The 18828-nt window shown below is 40.8% G+C and overlaps 1 protein-coding gene and 1 long non-coding RNA gene across 5 annotated transcripts in view; one reads left to right on the forward strand and one right to left on the reverse strand.

The window, feature by feature from the left end:
- The window catches only part of LOC126960794 (uncharacterized), a 114934-nt gene that overhangs the window by 50609 nt on the left and 45497 nt on the right, over nucleotides 1-18828 (reverse strand). The window lies entirely within an intron of this gene.
- Nucleotides 1-18828, forward strand: part of PRKDC (protein kinase, DNA-activated, catalytic subunit) — a 189509-nt gene that overhangs the window by 32292 nt on the left and 138389 nt on the right. For all 4 annotated transcript variants that reach the window (XM_050800346.1, XM_050800348.1, XM_050800347.1 and 1 more), the window contains exons 22-25: nucleotides 9529-9635; nucleotides 11939-12029; nucleotides 13597-13760; nucleotides 15090-15242. In XM_050800346.1, the coding sequence (XP_050656303.1) occupies nucleotides 9529-9635; nucleotides 11939-12029; nucleotides 13597-13760; nucleotides 15090-15242 (515 nt within the window). The remainder of the gene's footprint in view (nucleotides 1-9528; nucleotides 9636-11938; nucleotides 12030-13596; nucleotides 13761-15089; nucleotides 15243-18828) is intronic.

The raw sequence follows: 18828 nt of genomic DNA on the forward strand, positions 1-18828 counted from the left end.
TTTGTATTTTTACTTTCACTAGATTTTTATTGCTTTTTAAAACATAGCTGATGAAGCACACTAAGGGTAGCTAATTAAGAATTGGGAAAAAAGTGTCATCATAGAAAAAATAGGTTTGGGAAAAGAGTCAAAGGAAAAAATTATCTGTCCAGGTAAAAATATTACTAGTTAAGAAAAAAAGTAGGACTTAAGAGTTGGGATGGGGCACAGACTTACTTAAACTGGAGTGAAAAGAGACCTTGTCATCCAATGCAAGCGAACAGATTCCATTGGGAGAAAGACTGAAGTATTTGTAAGAATTTAAGCTTTACTATCTTCAAAGTAGAAGTCAAGTATTAATTTGTAAGGTTTTTTCCTTCATGAGGCCAAAAAAAGAAATGCAGAAAAAAAATTGTGAGGTTTTACTTATGTAAATCGTTATTTTATTGTTAAATCTTACTGGCTTGGAAACATTAAGTAAAAGTTGTGTGACAGATTTCATGCACTGTGTCTGGTTTTTGTGACATCCGCGGTACATATGCAGAGTTCATGAAGAAAAGTCACAATTTTTTTTTACAGATTGTAATAACAAGTATGTTTTAGAGACCAAAATTACAAACTAGTTGATCTTTATAGCTTTTAAAATTCACATTTATGTAAGGAGTGCCATAATTTGAGTGTTCGTGACAAATACATCACTTAGTAAAATGAATGTATCCGATAGCATATATCTTTGTAGTATTTAATTTTCTTTTTTGAGTTCTGTTAATTAACTCATTGAAAAGATTTGTATTAGATTAATAAAGGAAGTTACTGTGATTGTTTTAAAGAATTTGCCTGGGCCGGGCGCGGTGGCTCAAGCCTGTAATCCCAGCACTTTGGGAGGCCTAGACGGGCGGATCACGAGGTCAGGAGATTGAGACCATCCTGGCTAACACGGTGAAACCCCGTCTCTACTAAAATATACAAAAAAAAAACTAGCCGGGCAAGGTGGCGGTCGCCTGTAGTTCCAGCTACTCGGGAGGCTGAGACTTGAGAATGGCATGAACCCGGGAGGCGGAGCTTGCAGTGAGCTGAGATCCGGCCACTGCACTCCAGCCTGGGCGACAGAGCGAGACTCCATCTCAAAAAAAAAAAAAAAAAAAAAAAAAAAAAAAAGGATTTGCCTGTTAAACATATACTCTATCTAGATTATTCGATCCTTGAGAAAAACAGAAAGTAAGCAACATTAGGTGACAAAACAAAATCTATCATGTTAGAGATGAAAATTAGTGTTTTAATAACTTTTTTTGATATATCAAACTTCCAGAACAGTTGCAGTAACAGTAAAAAGAACTCCATGAGTTCTCTCTGGATTCACCAGTTATTAAGATTTTGTACCATTTATGTTATCGCATGTACTTTCTCTATTGTGTGTTCGTGCATGTTTTTACATTTACATGGGACATTTTTTTCGGAACTGTTTGTGAATAAGCTGAAGGTGTCATAGATCTTGAAGACTTCATTGTATATTTCTTTTATTTATTTATTTATTTATTTATTTATTTGTTTTTTGAGACGGAGTCTCGCTCTGTCGCCCAGGCTGGAGTGCAGTGGCCGGATCTCGGCTCACTGCAAGCTCCGCCTCCCGGGTTTATGCCATTCTCCTGCCTCAGACTTCCGAGTAGCTGGGACTACAGGCGCCCGCCACCTCGCCGGGCTAGTTTTTTGTATTTTTTAGTAGAGACGGGGTTTCACCGTGTTAGCCACGATGGTCTCGATCTCCTGACCTCGTGATCCGCCCGTCTCGGCCTCCCAAAGTGCTGGGATTACAGGCTTGAGCCACCGCGCCCGGCCCATTGTATATTTCTTAAGAGTGAGAACATTTTTACATAACAACAGTATTATTATCAAAATCAGGAAAGATAACATGGATACATATTCTTCCAAGTAACAGTCAATAGGCACATTTTTCACTTGCCCTATTAATTTTTTTTTTTAGCTGCATTTTTCCTGGTTTAGAATTCAGTGTAGGATCATGTGTTACTTTTAGTTGTAACTCTTTAGGCTTCTTTAATGTGGGATAGTTCTTCAACCTTTCTTAGTTCTTACGACTTGTCATTTTTGAAGATTGCAGGCCAGTTAGTTTGAACAGTGTCCTTCCATGTGGGTTTGTCTGATGTTTCCTCTTGGTGAGTTTTGGGCTATGCCTTTTTGACAGACCCTGGGTCCTCTTCAGGACCCTTGGTGTCTTTGCTGGTTGTTTCCACTCTAACCATTTGGTCAGTGTTTGCATCATCTTTTTGTGGTCATCGAGTTACTATTTTTCCCTCTTGTGAGTTAGTAATTTGAGGCATTCCACACTCCACTTCCTAAAGTGATCAGTCCTGAGGCCTTTAGGTGGTACAGAGGAAGGTAGATGCTGGGCAGGGGGAGGTCCCAGGTGCTCCCGAGGGCGTGAGGAGGTCATCCCCCACGGGGTGACCTGGCATGGGGTTTACCCAAGCCGGATGAGGCACCCACGTGTTGGGACAGCTGTCTGGGATGTCGGGGTGCACCCAGGAGGGTGATGGAGGTAGTAGTTTGGTTACACACAGGGGATTGAACAAATACGTAAATTCATTGAGAGTAAGGGAAACTAGGTTTCTCATGTTGGAGTGAGCTACAAATACAGAAAGACAGGAAATTGGAATGGACACTGTGGAGCTGCATTGGAAATGGGTATAACAGTGTGAACCCGTTGTCCTCCTCCTCCCTCTGCGTCTCCCCAGTTATATATGTGTGTTCACATATGGATGCATCTAAATAAATGTGGAAATAGGACCGAGAGAGAGAGTGTGTGTGTGTTTGTGTGTTACATACACTCTGACCTCTGAAGGCACCTGCCTAGGAGTGTGGTACCTGAATAGTAACAGGAAAACTTGGCACCCAGGTCATGGCCTCCAAATCTCATTTTCTTTTTCTTTTTATTATTAATTTTTTGAGACAGAGTCTCACTCTGTTGCCCAGGCAGGAGTGCAGTGGCATGATCTTGGCTCACTAAAACCTCTGCCTGCTGGTTTCAACTGATCCTTCCACCTCAGCCTTCCAAGTAGTTGAGACTACAGTCATGCACCACCACGCCCAGCTAATTTTTGTATTTTTAGTAGAGTTGAGGTCTCACTGTGTTGACCAGACTGGTCTCGAGCTCCTGACCTCAAGTGATATACCCACCTTGGCCTCCCAAAGTGCTGGGATTACAGGCGTGAGCTACCATGCCCAGACCCACACCTCATTTTCCATTAATGGAACCAGGACTCCTTGGTTCCAACCTGGGGCCAGGAAAATATGTTATGAACCCAGAATACTGTGTTTTATAGAACATCCAGAAAGTAAGGACCTGTTAAAAGCATGATGGGGGAAATGTCACAGGCAAAATTAGTGATGATTTGAGCATCAAAATAAATAACTTTAGAAACATTATAACCCATGTAATCAAATAGGAAGCAGTGAGCATATACAGATATAAATAAGTAAAATGAGTGAGTTAAAGTTTCCTAGTGGTTTTTTGTTTGTTTGGTGTGTAATAAGTTGTTATAAACTTAGCTTAAAATAGCACCCAATGATTATTTCATAGATTTGTAGGACACAAGTCCAGATGGGCTCAGCTGGGTTCTCTGTTCAGTCATATGACTGAAATCAAGGTGTTGGCTAGGCCAGGTTTGTTCACTCCCCATCGAGGTTGTTGGCAGGATTCAGTTCCATGTGATTGGAGAACCAAGGTTCCTGTCTCTTTGCTGACTGACAGCTGGAGCATGATTCTCGGTTCGTGGAGGCCTCTGAGTGTCCTCCTAGGTGGCCCCTACACCTTCACAGCCAGCATGGCACTTTTTGAAGTACCATGGTTTTAAAGTACCTCACCCAAACATGTACTAATGATTGAGAGTGAAAATAGTGGCTTTACAGCAGAGACACCTGGTAGAGCCCTTCTCAGCCCACTGACTAGCAGTAGGACTTGTGGGCCACACGTGCATCCTGATTTGGCTTGCTGAGGGGGAACTCAGTGCCGCTCTGGACCTCTCCTGTCAAAGACACATGGCCTGAATCTCCTTTTTCAGACAGTGAAGTCAGCATAAAGCTCAGAAAATTTTTCGGATAAGACAGTGAATCTTTGCTGTCTTGGCAGATTACATACAAAGAATGACTTCTTGGCCGGGCACAGTGGCTCATTCCTGTAATCCCATAACTTGGGTGGATCACCTGAGGTCAGGAGTTTGAGACCAGCCTGGCAAACATGGTGAAACCCTGTCTCTACTAAAAAGACAAAAAATTAGCCAGGCATGGTGGTGCACACCTGTAATCCCAGCTACTTGGGAGGCCGAGGCAGGAGAATCACTTGAACCCGGTAGGCGGAGGTTGCAGTGAGCTGAGATCGCTTCATTGCACTCCAGCCTGGGCGACAGAGTGAGATTTCGTCCCAAAAAAGAAAGAAAAAAGAATGACTTCTCATGGTATAGGCAAAGGCCTTGATTAGTAAACCAAAGAACCAAACTTTTCAAGGTTAAGTCACCTTTGCTAAAAATTTAACTCATTTAATATTATCTTTTCAGGCTCAGATAGTCACTTTCTGAGATTTGTCCTATGTTGTGTCCTTTCATATTCTGAAACCAATTGACACAACTTTCAAATACCGGTTCCCAGGGAGTCTGGGAGATCAGAACTATTCTTATAGAAATACTGAGATGTTATGCATGTTAACATAACCTCCAAATCAATTAATAAGTTTTTAAAACATTATTTCTGTTTCCAATATTGTAACTGCTGCTAGTTCTAACCCACAAAACAAAGATTTATGGGGGTAAGTCCCAATTCTGGCAAAAGATCCAGACACGAAAAAGTCTGAGACTCACTGTTTTATGAGGAACTACCCTCCTTACTTAAAAATGAAAAGCAGGCTGGATGCACTGGCTCACACCTGTAATCCCAGGTACCATTTTGACTGACCGAGGGATGAGGATCACTTAAGGCCAGGAGTTCGAGACCAGTCTGGGCAACATAAGGAGACCTTATCTCTACAAATTGTTTTTTTTTTTTGAGACGAAGTATCGCTCTGTTACCCAGGCTGGAGTGCAGTGGCGCGATCTTGGCTCACTGCAACTTCCGCCTCCCCGGTTCAAGCAGTTCTCCTGCCTCAGCCTCCCAAGTGACTGGGATTACAGGTGCGCACCACTGTACCTGGCTAATTTCGTTACAAAAATTTTAAAAATTAGCTGGATGTGGTGGTGTATGCCTGTGGTTTCAGCTACTTGGGAGGCTGAGGTGGGAGGATTATTTGAGCCTGGGAGGTTGAGGCTGAAATGGGAGGATTGCTTGAAGCTGGGAGGTCAAGGCTGCGCTGAGTCATGATTGCACCACTGCACCATAGCTTGGTGACAGAGTGAGAGCCTTCTCAAGAAAGAAAAAAGAAAAATCAGACTGGGTGCTGTGGCTCACACCTGTAATCCAAGAAAAAAGAAAAATCAGGCTGGGTGCAGTGGCTCACGCCTGTAATCCAAGCACTTTGGGAGGCTGAGGTGGGCAGATCACATGAGGTCAGGAGTTCGAGACCAGCCTGGCCAACATGGCAAAACCCTGGCTCTACTAAAAATAGATAAATTATCTGGGTGTGGTGCACACTTGTAATCCCAGCTACTCGGGAGGCTGAGGCAGAATTGCTTGAACCTGGGAGGCGGAGGTTGCAGTGAGCGGAGATGGTGCCATTGCACTCCAGTCCAGGTGACAGAGCAAGACTCTGTCTCAAAAAAAAAAAAAAAAAAAAAGCATGCATGCAATTGTATTTCTGTACTATTCTTCTAATATAGCCACACAACGACTTGTTAATTATATAACATACTAAACTCATGGTTCACCTAGAAAACTGGAGTGAGTAATTGAGAATAGCCTTACACACTAGCAGTATGTCAGACTCATGGAGCTCACAGATACCACTGTCTGCAGCCCCCCAAGAGACAGCATGTACATGTCTATTAGCATGACCCAAGGTTCCTACCTTCAGTGGCCTATAAAAGCGAAAAGGAAAAGCACATAAACATAAAAATTGTGCCTTTTCATCAATATTTCAGTATTCTATTAATATTTTACTTAGAAATTATCAAAGTACCCAACCATCCAAAGTATCCATTAACTCAGTCAGTCCAAGGTTGCAAATTGCCTAAAGATAATAGTCTTCCAGTTGGCATGCTACACAATATAATTACTGGGGAAATAAAAACTTTACCCAGGCCGGGCGCGGTGGCTCAAGCCTGTAATCCCAGCACTTTGGGAGGCCGAGGCAGGCGGATCACGAGGTCAGGAGATCGAGACCATCCTGGCTAACACGGTGAAACCCCGTCTCTACTAAAAAATACAAAAAACTAGCTAGGCGAGGTGGCGGGCGCCTGTAGTTCCAGCTACTCGGGTGTCTGAGGCAGGAGAATGGCATAAACCCGGGAGGCGGAGCTTGCAGTGAGCTGAGATCCAGCCACTGCACTCCAGCCTGGGCGACAGAGCGAGACTCCATCTCAAAAAAAAAAAAAAAAAAAAAAAAAGTTTACCCAGGTAATGATTCAATTTAGTTGGACATAAACTTATTACATTTTTCATAATCTTTTTTTTTTTCCCCCCCAAGATGGAGTCTTGCTTTGTTGCCCAGGCTGGAGTGCAGTGGTGCGATCTTGACTCACTGCAAGCTCCACCTCCCGGGTTCACGCTATTCTCCTACCTCAGGCTCCCGAGTAGCTAGGACTACAGGCACCCACATCCACGCCTGGCTATTTTTTTGTATTTTTAGTAGAGATGGGGGTTTCACCATGTTATCCAGGATAGTCTAGATCTCCTGACCTGGTGATCTGCCCCCCTCGGCCTCCCAAAGTGCTGGGATTACAGGCGTGAGCCACCGCACTCAGCCACATGTTTCATAATCTTAACAGTTATATGTGACTGTTTCAGATGTTGAAAAAGTTCTGGAGATGGATGTGGTGATGGTTGCACAACACTGTGAATGTAATCAGTGCCACTCAAGTATATACCTAAAAATGGTTAAAAGAGTACATTTCATGTTATGTATATTATACCACAGTTTTAAAAAATGTTATTGAGAAGTAATGTTAGCTTATTAGCCGGAATAACTATAGGGAAAACAAACACAAGTAGAATAAAGTGTATGTTCGTATTGTATTTAATACTGATAGATAAAATAGACTTATATAAACCAAAATATTAAACTTGTCTGTTTACCACAGATGTGCCTTAATTATGTGAATCTTCCTAAATGATCCCAAATTGTTTTCTGTATGATTTTTAAAGTCTAGCACATTTAAAACACTGTTAATTCAACTTCCTTATTTTTGGAGAATTTTAGGAATACTCAATTTACATATCTGTATAAATCAGAACAGAGATCCTTTAAGAGACTTTATAATCTAATTTATCAATCTCCTCCAAATACTGGAGAACATTATACACAAAATTAGATATAGGTCTTTGTTGATTATAGACACATATTTGCAAAGACACATAGAGAGCTTAGTAAATAGTTTCAGTTCCACAACTTGAGCCAAAAACCAGGAGATACAGACATTGCCAAGACCAGCCAGCAGTGCTAGAGGAATTAAAGACACACACACAGAAATACAGAGTGTGGAGTGGTAAATCATGGGGCTGACAGCCTTTGGAGTTGGGAGCCAGGAACAGAGATTTACCCACATATTTATTGACAGCAAGCCAGTGATAAGCATTGTTTCTATAGATTATAGATTAACTAAAACAGGAAACAAAGGGATGGGCTACAACAAAAAGGATGGGCTGAAATAAAGGGTTGGGCTCTGGCTAGTTATTTGTAGCAGGAGCATGTCCTTAAGGCACAGATGGCTCATGCTGTTGTTTGTGGTTCAGGAACGCCTTAAGTGGTTTTCCGCCCTGGGTGGGTCAGGTGTTCCTTGCCCTCATTCCAATAAACCCACAACCTTCAGCGTGGACATCATGGCCATCATGAACATGTCACAGTGCTGTAGAGATTTTGTTTATGGCCAGTTTTGGGGCCAGTTTATGGCCAGATTTGGAGGCCTGTTCCCAAATGACATAGAAAATGCTGAATTGTCCAGATATCAAAGATCTGTTTTTTCCAATGAACTAAAAATTCTTAACTTATTGGAGCTCAAAAAAAAAAAAAAAAAAACCTCACTAAAAACTAGATTCTCTTATCATCTGTGGCCCATCAGAGAGTAGAACTCTTTAACATCTACCCATAGAAGGTCACCAAACAGACCACACAATTATAGAAAGGAAAAGAACTAGCTAGAGAGACAGAGCAGAGGTAAGATCCCACTGCCAGGGATTCATTCTGGAACCAAGAGAAGACTTGCTGGGGTTAAACCACCGGGGGATGCTTTTCCACAGTGCCGCTCACCTGGCTGTGTCAGTGAATGCACTGGACATCTCAGAACTGTTGGAAATGACTTTATAGTTGTAGAACTATGACTGCAGAGAGAAAATGGACATGTGTCAGAGTTTAATTCAGCAGTTAATAAAGGAAATAGTAAAATGGTACAACTCGGTCCCATAACCTGAGTCTAATCATGAGAAAATATTAGACAAATGCAAATGGAGAGACCATGTATAAAATTACTAACATATGATTTTTTAAATGTCCAAATTATGAAATGCAAGGAAGTACTGAAGAACAGCTTCAGTCTAAAAGAGACTAAAGAGATAGGTCAACTAAGTGCAATATGCTGTCCTGAATTAAAAACATTGTTAGGTGAATGCTGAACTCTGAGTGGTGCTAAGGAGTGAATGTTGGTAATCTGGTTTGGATGGTTGTGTGGCAGTTGTTTGGGAGGCTGTCCTTGTGGAAAACACACATTGAAGCATTTGGGGCAGTGGGGTGTTGAGTCGGTCACTTACCCTCAGTGCTTCAGGAAAGAAATGATACACTCTTCATCCTCTGTAAGTTTATGATTGCTTAAAAAAAAAAGGAATTTATTATATAGGGTACTTTAACACTGTAAATATTCTTGTTCCTCATCAAGCTCACCATAATGGTTTTAGTATCCACTGACAATTCTTCTGAATCAGGTATTACTTTGATGGTTGCAAAATGGTGATTTTCTACCCCTATCATTTCTTTCATCCTAGTTGATGTTCTGCAAGAAACAATTTTCCCTGTTATTTATTTATCTGTATTAGTAAGATTTGTGGATTCTTATTTTTTCAGTGGGTCTAATCTTTTGCCGTCATGATTGGTTTTGATGCTCACATCGTCCCAGATTTGGCCCGAGTGTGATGCGCGGGAGCCACTCCTGCGCCATGAGATGATTCATGCTCTTCTCGACCCTGGAGTCAGACACTTCCCAAGGAGCCATGTTCCGTTTGTCAGACACTGATGTTTAAAAGCCACCACCATTTATATTTTTTGTTTTAGAAACTTAGTTTTGTTAAATCATAATTTAGGATTTTAATGTTTCTATTTGACAGTATAGTTTGTTGTCGCTAATGTGCATTAAATGAATGAATGAATGCTATTTTAAATTTATTTTTGTTTACTATTGATAGATGAGACCAAGAATAACTGGGAAGTGTCAGCTCTTTCTCGGGCTGCCCAGAAAGGATTTAATAAAGTGGTGTTAAAGCATCTGAAGAAGACAAAGAACCTTTCATCAGTAAGAAGTCCTTTGTATTTTCTGTACCTTACATAATGCAGAGATCAGATTCTAACACTTGTGAAAAGTAAAAATCTTCATTTAAAATGTTAGTTGTTTTTGTATGCAAAGTAGAGTACAATATAAAAATAATTTTAATTAATTGGCCAGTCATGGTGGCGCACACCTGTAATCCCAGCACTTTAGGAGGCTGAGGTGGGTTATTGCTTGAGCTCAGCCTGGGCAACATAGGAAGACCCTGTCTCTACTAAAAAATACAAAAAATTAGCTGGGTGTACTGGCGCATGCCTGTGGTCCCAGCTACTTGGGAGGCTGAGGTGGGAGAATCACCTGTGCCTGGGAAGTTGAGGCTGTAGTGAGCAAGATCACACCACTGCACTCCAGCCTGGGCAATGGGAGTGGCCTGACTCAAAAAAAATTAATATATTTTTAGCAATGAAAATATAAACTCTATTACCTGTTTTTTTTATTTTTTTGGTCTTGTTTTTCTGTTCATCCCTGCCTTCAAATGTATTTAGTGGATAATAAAAGGTAAATTGGTTCATATTAAATAAGCAAGTCAGAATACTGATACCAGGGATATGTAAGACTTTCATTTATGCTTAGATCTTCAATATGTCATATTATCAGATTCAGTTTGTTCCAGTTTTCTTTTTTGTGTTTTATGGCTTTTTGGTGATAATTCCTTGGGGCAGTTTACTCGAGTGAACCATATGATGTGATAGTAAAAAATGATGTAAATAGAGACAATTGAGTTAGAATAGGGAAAATAGCTATTTTGGAATTAAGTAAGAATTAAAATTTGAGAAACTTTTTTTTTTTTTTTTTTTTTTTGAGATGGAGTCTCCCTCTGTCACCCAGGCTGGAGTGCAGTGGCACGATCTTGGCTCACAGCAAGCTCTGCCTCCTGTGTTCATGCCATTCTCCTGCCTCAGCCTCCCGAGTAGCTGGGACTATAGGCGCCCGCCACCACCCCTGGCTAATTTTTTTTTTGTATTTTTTTAGTAGAGACAGGGTTTCACCATGTTAGCCAGGATGGTCTTGATCTCCTGACCTCGTGATCCACCCGCCTCAGCCTCCCAAAGTGCTGGGATTACAGGCGTGAGCCACCACGCCCGGTCTGAAAAACTTTTAACATCTAAAACTGAAATGCAAACTCTAGGGTCAGTTCTTCTCACCTCATTATTTTGGGCACCTTTTGTTTGAGAGACTAGAATGAAACAAGAAATGGCAGCATAAAAGTTTTTATAATTTTATGACACAGCAGGATAAAATAACTTGAATATATCTTTGGTTTTACAAATAAAATTTCTTTTATTCTTATCGATTTAATTTTTTTAGGGCAGGATCTCATGTCGTCACCCAGGCTGGAGTGCAGTGGTGTGATCTCAGCTCACTCTAGCTTCAACCTCCCAGGCTCAAGTGATCGTCCTGCCTCAGCCAGCCGAGTAGCTGGGACCACAGGCGTGTGCCACTATGCCCAGCTAATTTTTGTATTTTTTGTAGAGATGGGTTTTACATTGTTGCCCAGGCTGGTCTTGAACTCCTGGGCTCAAGCAATCCGCCCACCTCAGCCTCCCAAATGCTAAGATTACAGGCATGTGCCACTGTGCTTTGCCAAAATTTTTATACAGATGCACAATGCCTATTCCTTAGCACTACGGTTCTCTTAACTGTGACCCCTGGGGGATCCAGGGTGCAAGGCCAAAGCTATTTTTACTCTGTTAATTTGCACCATGATATTATGATGGAGAAAACTGTTGATTCTCTAGCATTGACTCTGAGCACAGATTTTTAAAAATACTCTGTGTGTGAGGCAAGAGGTGCACAGGAAGCAGGCCTGCGTAGAGAAGTGTGACAGCTATCTGGAGAAAAAGCACTGTGTAGTGCTTTGAACGGGGAGCTGAAGTAGCCACTGCTTTGTGGACACAATTTTTATTAAAATGACAACTGAAAGGCACACTGAGATGGCCACTTTGCCCAGAGTTTTCGTTTGTTTGGAAAATATAGTTACTTTTTATAACATGTAATGGGTTTAGTAATTTTAATTAAATAACTATTTACATAGTTTCTGAGTTTCAATTTCTAATGTCATTAATACTGATAAACAGGACCTACATAAAGCAGAGCTCTTTGGGGGTCCTTGGTATTTCTTAAGAGTGGAAAGGATCCTGCCAAAATGTTTGGAACTGCTGGTCTAGGAAATGGACATCCAAGTGGGTGGCAAAGAGTGTTTTCATATGTCTTCTGTTTAATTTTTAACCCATTTGTAATCACATATATACAATTGTTCAAATTTATAGAATGAAGCAATATCCTTAGAAGAAATAAGAATTAGAGTAGTACAAATGCTTGGATCTCTAGGAGGACAAATAAACAAAAATCTTCTGACAGGTAAACTTCTTTTAAAATAAATAACCTCTGTAGATGTATTTGTGCTTTTATTTGGATGTATCCAGGTCATAATATATTCTGAATATTTACTCCTATATGTGATTTATATATTTTAAATAAGATTATAAAGAATAATATCTTGCCTAATGAAATTCTTTGACTGTATCCATAAAATTGGAATAATTCAGTATACCAGTAGAATAGATGTTCTAGCTTGACTCGTTAAGAATGTTATCCAGTTTGAAACAATGTAATTTGATACTCTTTTCCATGTGAGTGTCAGGAATTCCAAGTTAATCTCTTTGAGATCCAATATTGTTAATATTTTGATATTTTTAGAAATTTTTCCAAATGAGAATTACCATATTTGATTAGTAGGCTGCGTGTGGTGGCTCACGCTTACAATTCTAGCACTTTGGGAGGCTGAGGTGGGAAGATTGCCTGAGCCTCAGGAGTTTGAGACTAGCTTGGGCAACATCATGGCAAGAAGCTGTCTCTATTATTTCAATTTAAAAGAATCCACTTTTTTTTTCTTTTCTTTTCTTTTTTTTTCTCGCTCTATTGCCCAAGCTGGAATGCAGTGGCATAATCTTGGCTCACAGCAATCTCCGCCTCCCAGGTTCAAGCGTTTCTCCTGCCTCAGGCTCCTGAATAGCTGGGATTACAGGCAGACGCCACCATGCCTGGCTGATGTTTTGTGGTTTTAGTAGAGATGGGGTTTCACCATGTTGGCCAGGCTGGTCTTGAACTCCTGACCTCAGGTGATCCCCAGCCTCTGCCTCCCAGAGTGCTGGGATTACTGGTGTGAGCCACCGTGTCCTACTGTGCCTGGTCAAAACTCTACATTTTTGATTAGTAAAAATTCCCCTGTATTTTTACTTTTGAAATTTGGTGTTAATACTAGTGAGTTTTGGTTATTTAGGGAGTTAGAGCCTGTATTTGGGAAGTGTTTTAAAGAGGTTTTTTTTTTTTTTTGAAGACAGAGTTTCGCTCTTGTTGCCCAGGCTAGAGTGCAATGACGCGATCTCGGCTTACCGCAGCCTCAGTCTCCCAGGTTCAAGGGATTCTCCTGCCTCAGCCTCCCTAGTAGCTGGGATTATAGGCATGTGCCACTACTCCCGGCTAATTTTGTATTTTTAGTAGAGACAGGATTTCTCCATGTTGGTCAGGCTGGTCTCGAACTCCCGACCTCAGGTGATCTGCCCGCCTCGGTCTCCCAAAATACTGGGATTACAGGCATGAGCCACCACGCCAGGCCGAGATTTTTGTTTTTAAAGTAAAAATTTTGTTCATTGACTTTCTTCCACAGAATAAGTAACTGACTGAATTTGGATGTTAAACATTCGAGACTATTAGGCTTGTTTAAAAGTAATTTTGCTTTAAATTAAATCGAGTGATTTCTAATGTAATTACATATCTGAGGCAAAAGAATAGGGAAAGGTGAATGAAGTGCTTCACTTTAATAGAATGTAGAACTGGTGGCATTAGAAATGTTTTGATTTGTGAATAATTCTAACAGTAATAAAAAGAAAAAAATGTTTTGTTCTTTTTAAATCTTTTCTAACAGTCGCTTCCTCTGATGAGATGATGAAGAGCTATGTGGCCTGGGACAGAGAGAAGCGGCTGAGCTTTGCAGTGCCCTTTAGAGAGATGAAACCTGTCATTTTCCTGGACGTGTTCCTGCCTCGAGTCACAGAATTAGCGCTCACAGCCAGTGACAGACAAACTAAAGTACTTCTATTTTTTATTTCACCCATTATTTAGAGCCTATTGCTTTGAAAATACATATTGGTTAGGATATGGAGAACACATTTCAGCCATTCCAATATTAGTAATTTTGTATATTCTGTAATACAGTAATTAGAAAACTACTTATTAGAAGTCAGTGTCATTGAGAAATGGAATTTAAACATAAATCGTCTTAATAGATAATTGGGCTGCCTGTAATCCCAGCACTTTGGGAGGCCGAGGCGGGCAGATCACTTGAGGTCAGGAGTTTGAGAGCAGTCTGGCCAACATGGTAAAACCTGATCTTTACTAAAAATACAAAAATTAGGTGTACTGGCGCGTGAGTGTAGTCTCAGCTACTCGGGAGGCTGAGGCAGGAGAATCGTTTGAACCTGGGAGGCAGTGGTTGCAGCGAGCCGAGATTACACCACTGGATTCCAGCCTGGGTGACAGAGTGAGACTCCATCTCAGAAAAAAAAAAAAAATGCCTTTCAAAACGTTAATATACCAAAAGCTTTTCTTTATATAAAATGCAATATAAAGGGCATTTAGAGTGATATTTCGTCTCTGCTTGGTTATCCCCTTAACTCTGGGAGTTTAGAAACAGATAATCTCGAATTTTCTTACAGGCATATGTTGGTGATACTGCAGGTTCAGCTCCAGACCACAGCAATAAAGTTAACATCTCAGTGTAGCAAATCACACTAGTTTTTTGGTTTTTCAGTACATGTAAAAGTTATGTTTACACTCTATGTGGTCTGTTTAGTGTGTAATAGAATTAGAACTTTATATACATACTTTAAAATGCTTTATTGCTTAAAAATGCTAACAAAGTGAGCACATGCTGTTGGAAGAATTGAGCCAATAGAATTTTTCAATGCGGGGTTGCCCCAGACTTTCAATTTGTTAAAAAACACATTGTGTCCAAAGCCTCATAAAATGAGGTATGCATGTATTAATTTGTAAATTTTCTATAGTGCTTCAAAAAACATTTTTACTAAAAGTGATAGTTGAAAATGTGCTAACAGATGAAGCAAAGTTATACAGTTCTTTAATATGGCCACAGTGAAATATACTTCTCAAGAATGTAGTGGTGTCAGTTTCTAAAGCTTTAAATTTTAATTTTTGTTCTTGGATAAAAAACAAAGTGAACAGAATCATTAGTTTTATACAGCAAGAAATGCTAATTCCAGTTAATTTATATTTGGGTTACGTGATAGTTATGTGCAATGAAATTTTTCTTCTTAAAGGGCTAAATTGAGTGACATTTCACATATTCTCTCGTCTTCAACGTGATAACTTAGACGTTGCTGACCTCCTGGTCTGTTTTAGGTTGCAGCCTGTGAACTTTTACATAGCATGGTTATGTTTATGTTGGGCAAAGCCACGCAGATGCCAGAAGGGGGACAGGGAGCCCCACCCATGTACCAGCTCTATAAGCGGACGTTTCCTGTGCTGCTTCGACTTGCGTGTGATGTTGATCAGGTGAGGGCTTTGAATCTGAAACATTTGTAACTGAAACTTTAACCGAAACTTTACCTGAAACTTTTTAAACTGAAACTTTAAAAAGTTTGGTTTGTCTAATTCAGTAGTCAACAGAGCAGTGGAATTACCTGGAGATCGTTAAGAATGATACTGCTCCCTGGCTGCTACCCCAGGTGCTCTGGTTTAATTGGTCTTGGGCGTGACCTGGGCACGACCTGGGCCCCAGGACTTCTAAAAGCTCTCCCCTCCACTTTCAGTGTGTCTCGGAGTTTGGGAATCGCTGTTGTAGTTAAAAGTTACTGAGAGTCCAGGCATCTGAAGGTGAATTAGCTGTCATCCCTCTCATGGACAAACATAGTCTTTCACAGAGGGAAGAAGAGAGAAATAACCATGGGCTGGGCCTGGTGGCTCACACCTGTAATCCCAGCAATTTGGGGGGCCGAGGTGAGTGGATCACCTGAGGTCAGGAGTTCAAGACCAGCCTGGCCAACATGGTAAAACCCCCGTCTCTACTAAAAATACAAAACTTACCTAGGCGTGGTGGCCAGCTACTCGAGAGGCTGAGGCATGAGAATCACTTTAACCCAGGAGGTGGAGATTGCAGTGCACTGAGATCACGCCACTGCACTCTAGCTTGGGAGACAGAGCAAGACTCACTCTCAAACAAAAAAAAAAAAAAAAAAAAAAAAAAAAGAGAGAACTAACCATGGCTGACAAGTGGCCTGTACTATGACTTTATGGACAAATCTTTCACTGCTGCCATGAAGCAGAAAAAGGTAAGAAATCTTCTCAGTTCATTTTATGAGTCTAGCATGACCTGAATATCAGGGTATACACGTAAAAAGGAAAATGAAATGCAAAACTCATTCATAATGCAGTTGGAAAATTCTGTGGTATACATGTGTGGGTATAGTCCAGCAGTAAGTTCAGATGCACTGTTATTAAATAGAGTTCATAGTGAAAACTGGAAACTTACCACAGAAGTAGATTTAACATAGCAGTGAACCTCTCTATGGGAGCCTGGGAGGCATTTGGCAACTCCTGATGAAATAGGAGTAGTTTCACATGATGTTTAATGTGATAGAATGTTTGCCTGAATCTTGCAGCCAGGTCATCCTCTGTGTGAAGTACTGACACTCCCTTGCGCTTCCACCCAGCATGGGAGCACGGCCTGTTTCTGGGAGTGGTCAGTGCTTTACTTGGAGTTAGTTGTTTCCATGTTTAGCATCCTAACCTCTCAAGGTCTGTGAGTCCCCTGAGGGCATGGGCAGAGCCTGGTATTCCTTGCTCCCTCTCCAGCATCTACCCCAGCACTTGGCACTTGGCAATTAAAAGACACTTGTCAGGAGGCCAGTAAGGCTAGGACATCAGCCCCACTAACTATTTGGGAGACTCTATTCAATACTGTAGGATAAGAAAATCACAGAAGGAATATTAGGAAGGAGAAAAGATTACTATAATTGTTTCCAAATCTGGAAGGCCCAAGCGTAAGCATATTAGCTGATAAACTCTAAGAATTAATAAAGGAAAAAGCTGATGAATTATAAACACATAATTCTCATTATCTGTTTTCGTATGTTATTCTCATATATTTCATATATTAGTATTGACCACTTGGAAAATATGTCTATAACATCTTGCTTATAACAGCATAAAAAAAAATCTAGGAATAAACTTCAATGTGCCAGGCAAATGTATTTTATGAATATAGAAGATGAATAGCTTATGTACCTGAGTTAGACATTATTGAAAAAAAAGTCAGATTTCCCCAAATCAATTAACTCTGGTGTAATTTCAGTAAAAAAATCCAGAATTAATTTTATTTTTGAACTTAAAAATAATCTGAAGGAGTAATTACTTGAGCCTAATAAGCAAGACACATTTTGAAAGGGTAGTGTACTGGAGGGAGTCTAGTGTAGCAAATGTTAAAAAGGGGCCTTATGGAGTATAAGAGGCTGAACCAGTGCACAGATGGCTCAGTGGGAGAGGTAGGTGCTAGAAAGTGTGTATATGAAAATTGTGTCTATGGTAGGGGGCCATTTAAGTGGGAAATGGGTCATTTAATAAATGATATTAGGTCAAATGACTAACATGTTAAAGAAAAAATTTTGACATTCGTTAAAGATGTTAAGGAAAACTACTAAAGGGGAGGCTACTCCAGTGGGCTTTTACACTGCTGGAGAGGGATTGGGCTGTACTCCAAATACTTATTGACCAGGGAGATTGATAGCCAAGGAGCAGGGTCAGGGTCAGTGGATGGAAAATCACTAAGAGGAATATTGGGGGAACCATCCCCCAATATTTCATCGTAGGTTCTTTTCTATTTTCCCTAAGGGTCGGCCAGTCTGAGAAATAAAGGGTACAAAGAGAGAAATTATGCAGTTGTGCCTCCAGGGGTGACATCACATATTGGTAGGACTGTGATGACAACCTGGAGCTGCAAAACCAGCAAGTTTTTATTAGGGATTTTAAAAGGGGAGGGGGTGTACGAACGGGGAGTAGGTCACAAAGATCACATGCTTCAAAGGGCAATAAAGGTCACAAGGCAAGGCAAAATTAGAATTACTGATGAGGGCCTACGTCCCACTGTGCACTCATTGTCTTGATAAACATCTTAACAGGAAACAGGGTTCGAGAGCAGACAACTGGTCTGACTAGGATTTACCAGGCTGGAATTTCCCAATCCTAGTAAGCCTAAGGGTATTGCTGGAGACCAGGGCATATTTCATTCCTTATCTCAACTGCATAGGACAGACAGTCTCACAGTGGCCGTCTATAGACCTACCCCCAGGAATGCATTCCTTCCCCAGGGTCATTCCTTGCTGGGAAAAGAATTCAGTGATACTTCTCCTCCTCGCACATCCATCTATAGGCTTTCTGTGAGAAGAAAAGTATGGCTCTGTTCTGCCCGACCCTGTAGGCAGTCAGACCTTATGGTTATCTTCCCTTGTTCCCTGAAAATCGCTGTTATTCTGTTCTTTTTCAGGGTGCACTGATTTCATATTGTTCACACACTCATAATTTACAATCAGTTTGTACAACAGTGGTCCTGAGGTGACATACATTCTCAGTTTACGAAGATAACAAGATTAAGAGATTAAAGTAAAGACAGGCATAAGAAATTATAAGAGTATTCATTGGGGAAGTGATAAATGTCCATGAAATCTTCACAATTTATGTTCAGAGATTGCAGTAAAGACAGGTTTAAGAAATTATAAAAGTATTATTTGGGGAACTGATAAATGTCCCTGAAATCTTCACAATTGATGTTCTTCTGCCCTGGCTCCAGCCAGTCCTTCTGTTGGGGTCCCTGACTTGCCGCAATAGAGAAAACATCAGGCATAAAGAGGATTGTGGCTAAACCAACCTAAGAGTGTTATGGCTGAAGATGGGCCAGGGTGACCAAACACTGCCTGGGAGCTGGTGGGAGATGACGAATTAGATTATATATCAAGGGGAGAGGGGTTTTCGCTGAACTGACCCACCAGAGTTCTTGGTAAAATTGGACTAATAGAGATGAACATGGAAGCCCAGAAGTCAAGGCCTAGTTGAGAAGAGTTCAGAGGAGCCTGACTAGAGTTAGGGT

This window comes from Macaca thibetana, chromosome 8 (assembly GCF_024542745.1).
Source record: "Macaca thibetana thibetana isolate TM-01 chromosome 8, ASM2454274v1, whole genome shotgun sequence".
Lineage (NCBI taxonomy): Eukaryota > Metazoa > Chordata > Mammalia > Primates > Cercopithecidae > Macaca > Macaca thibetana.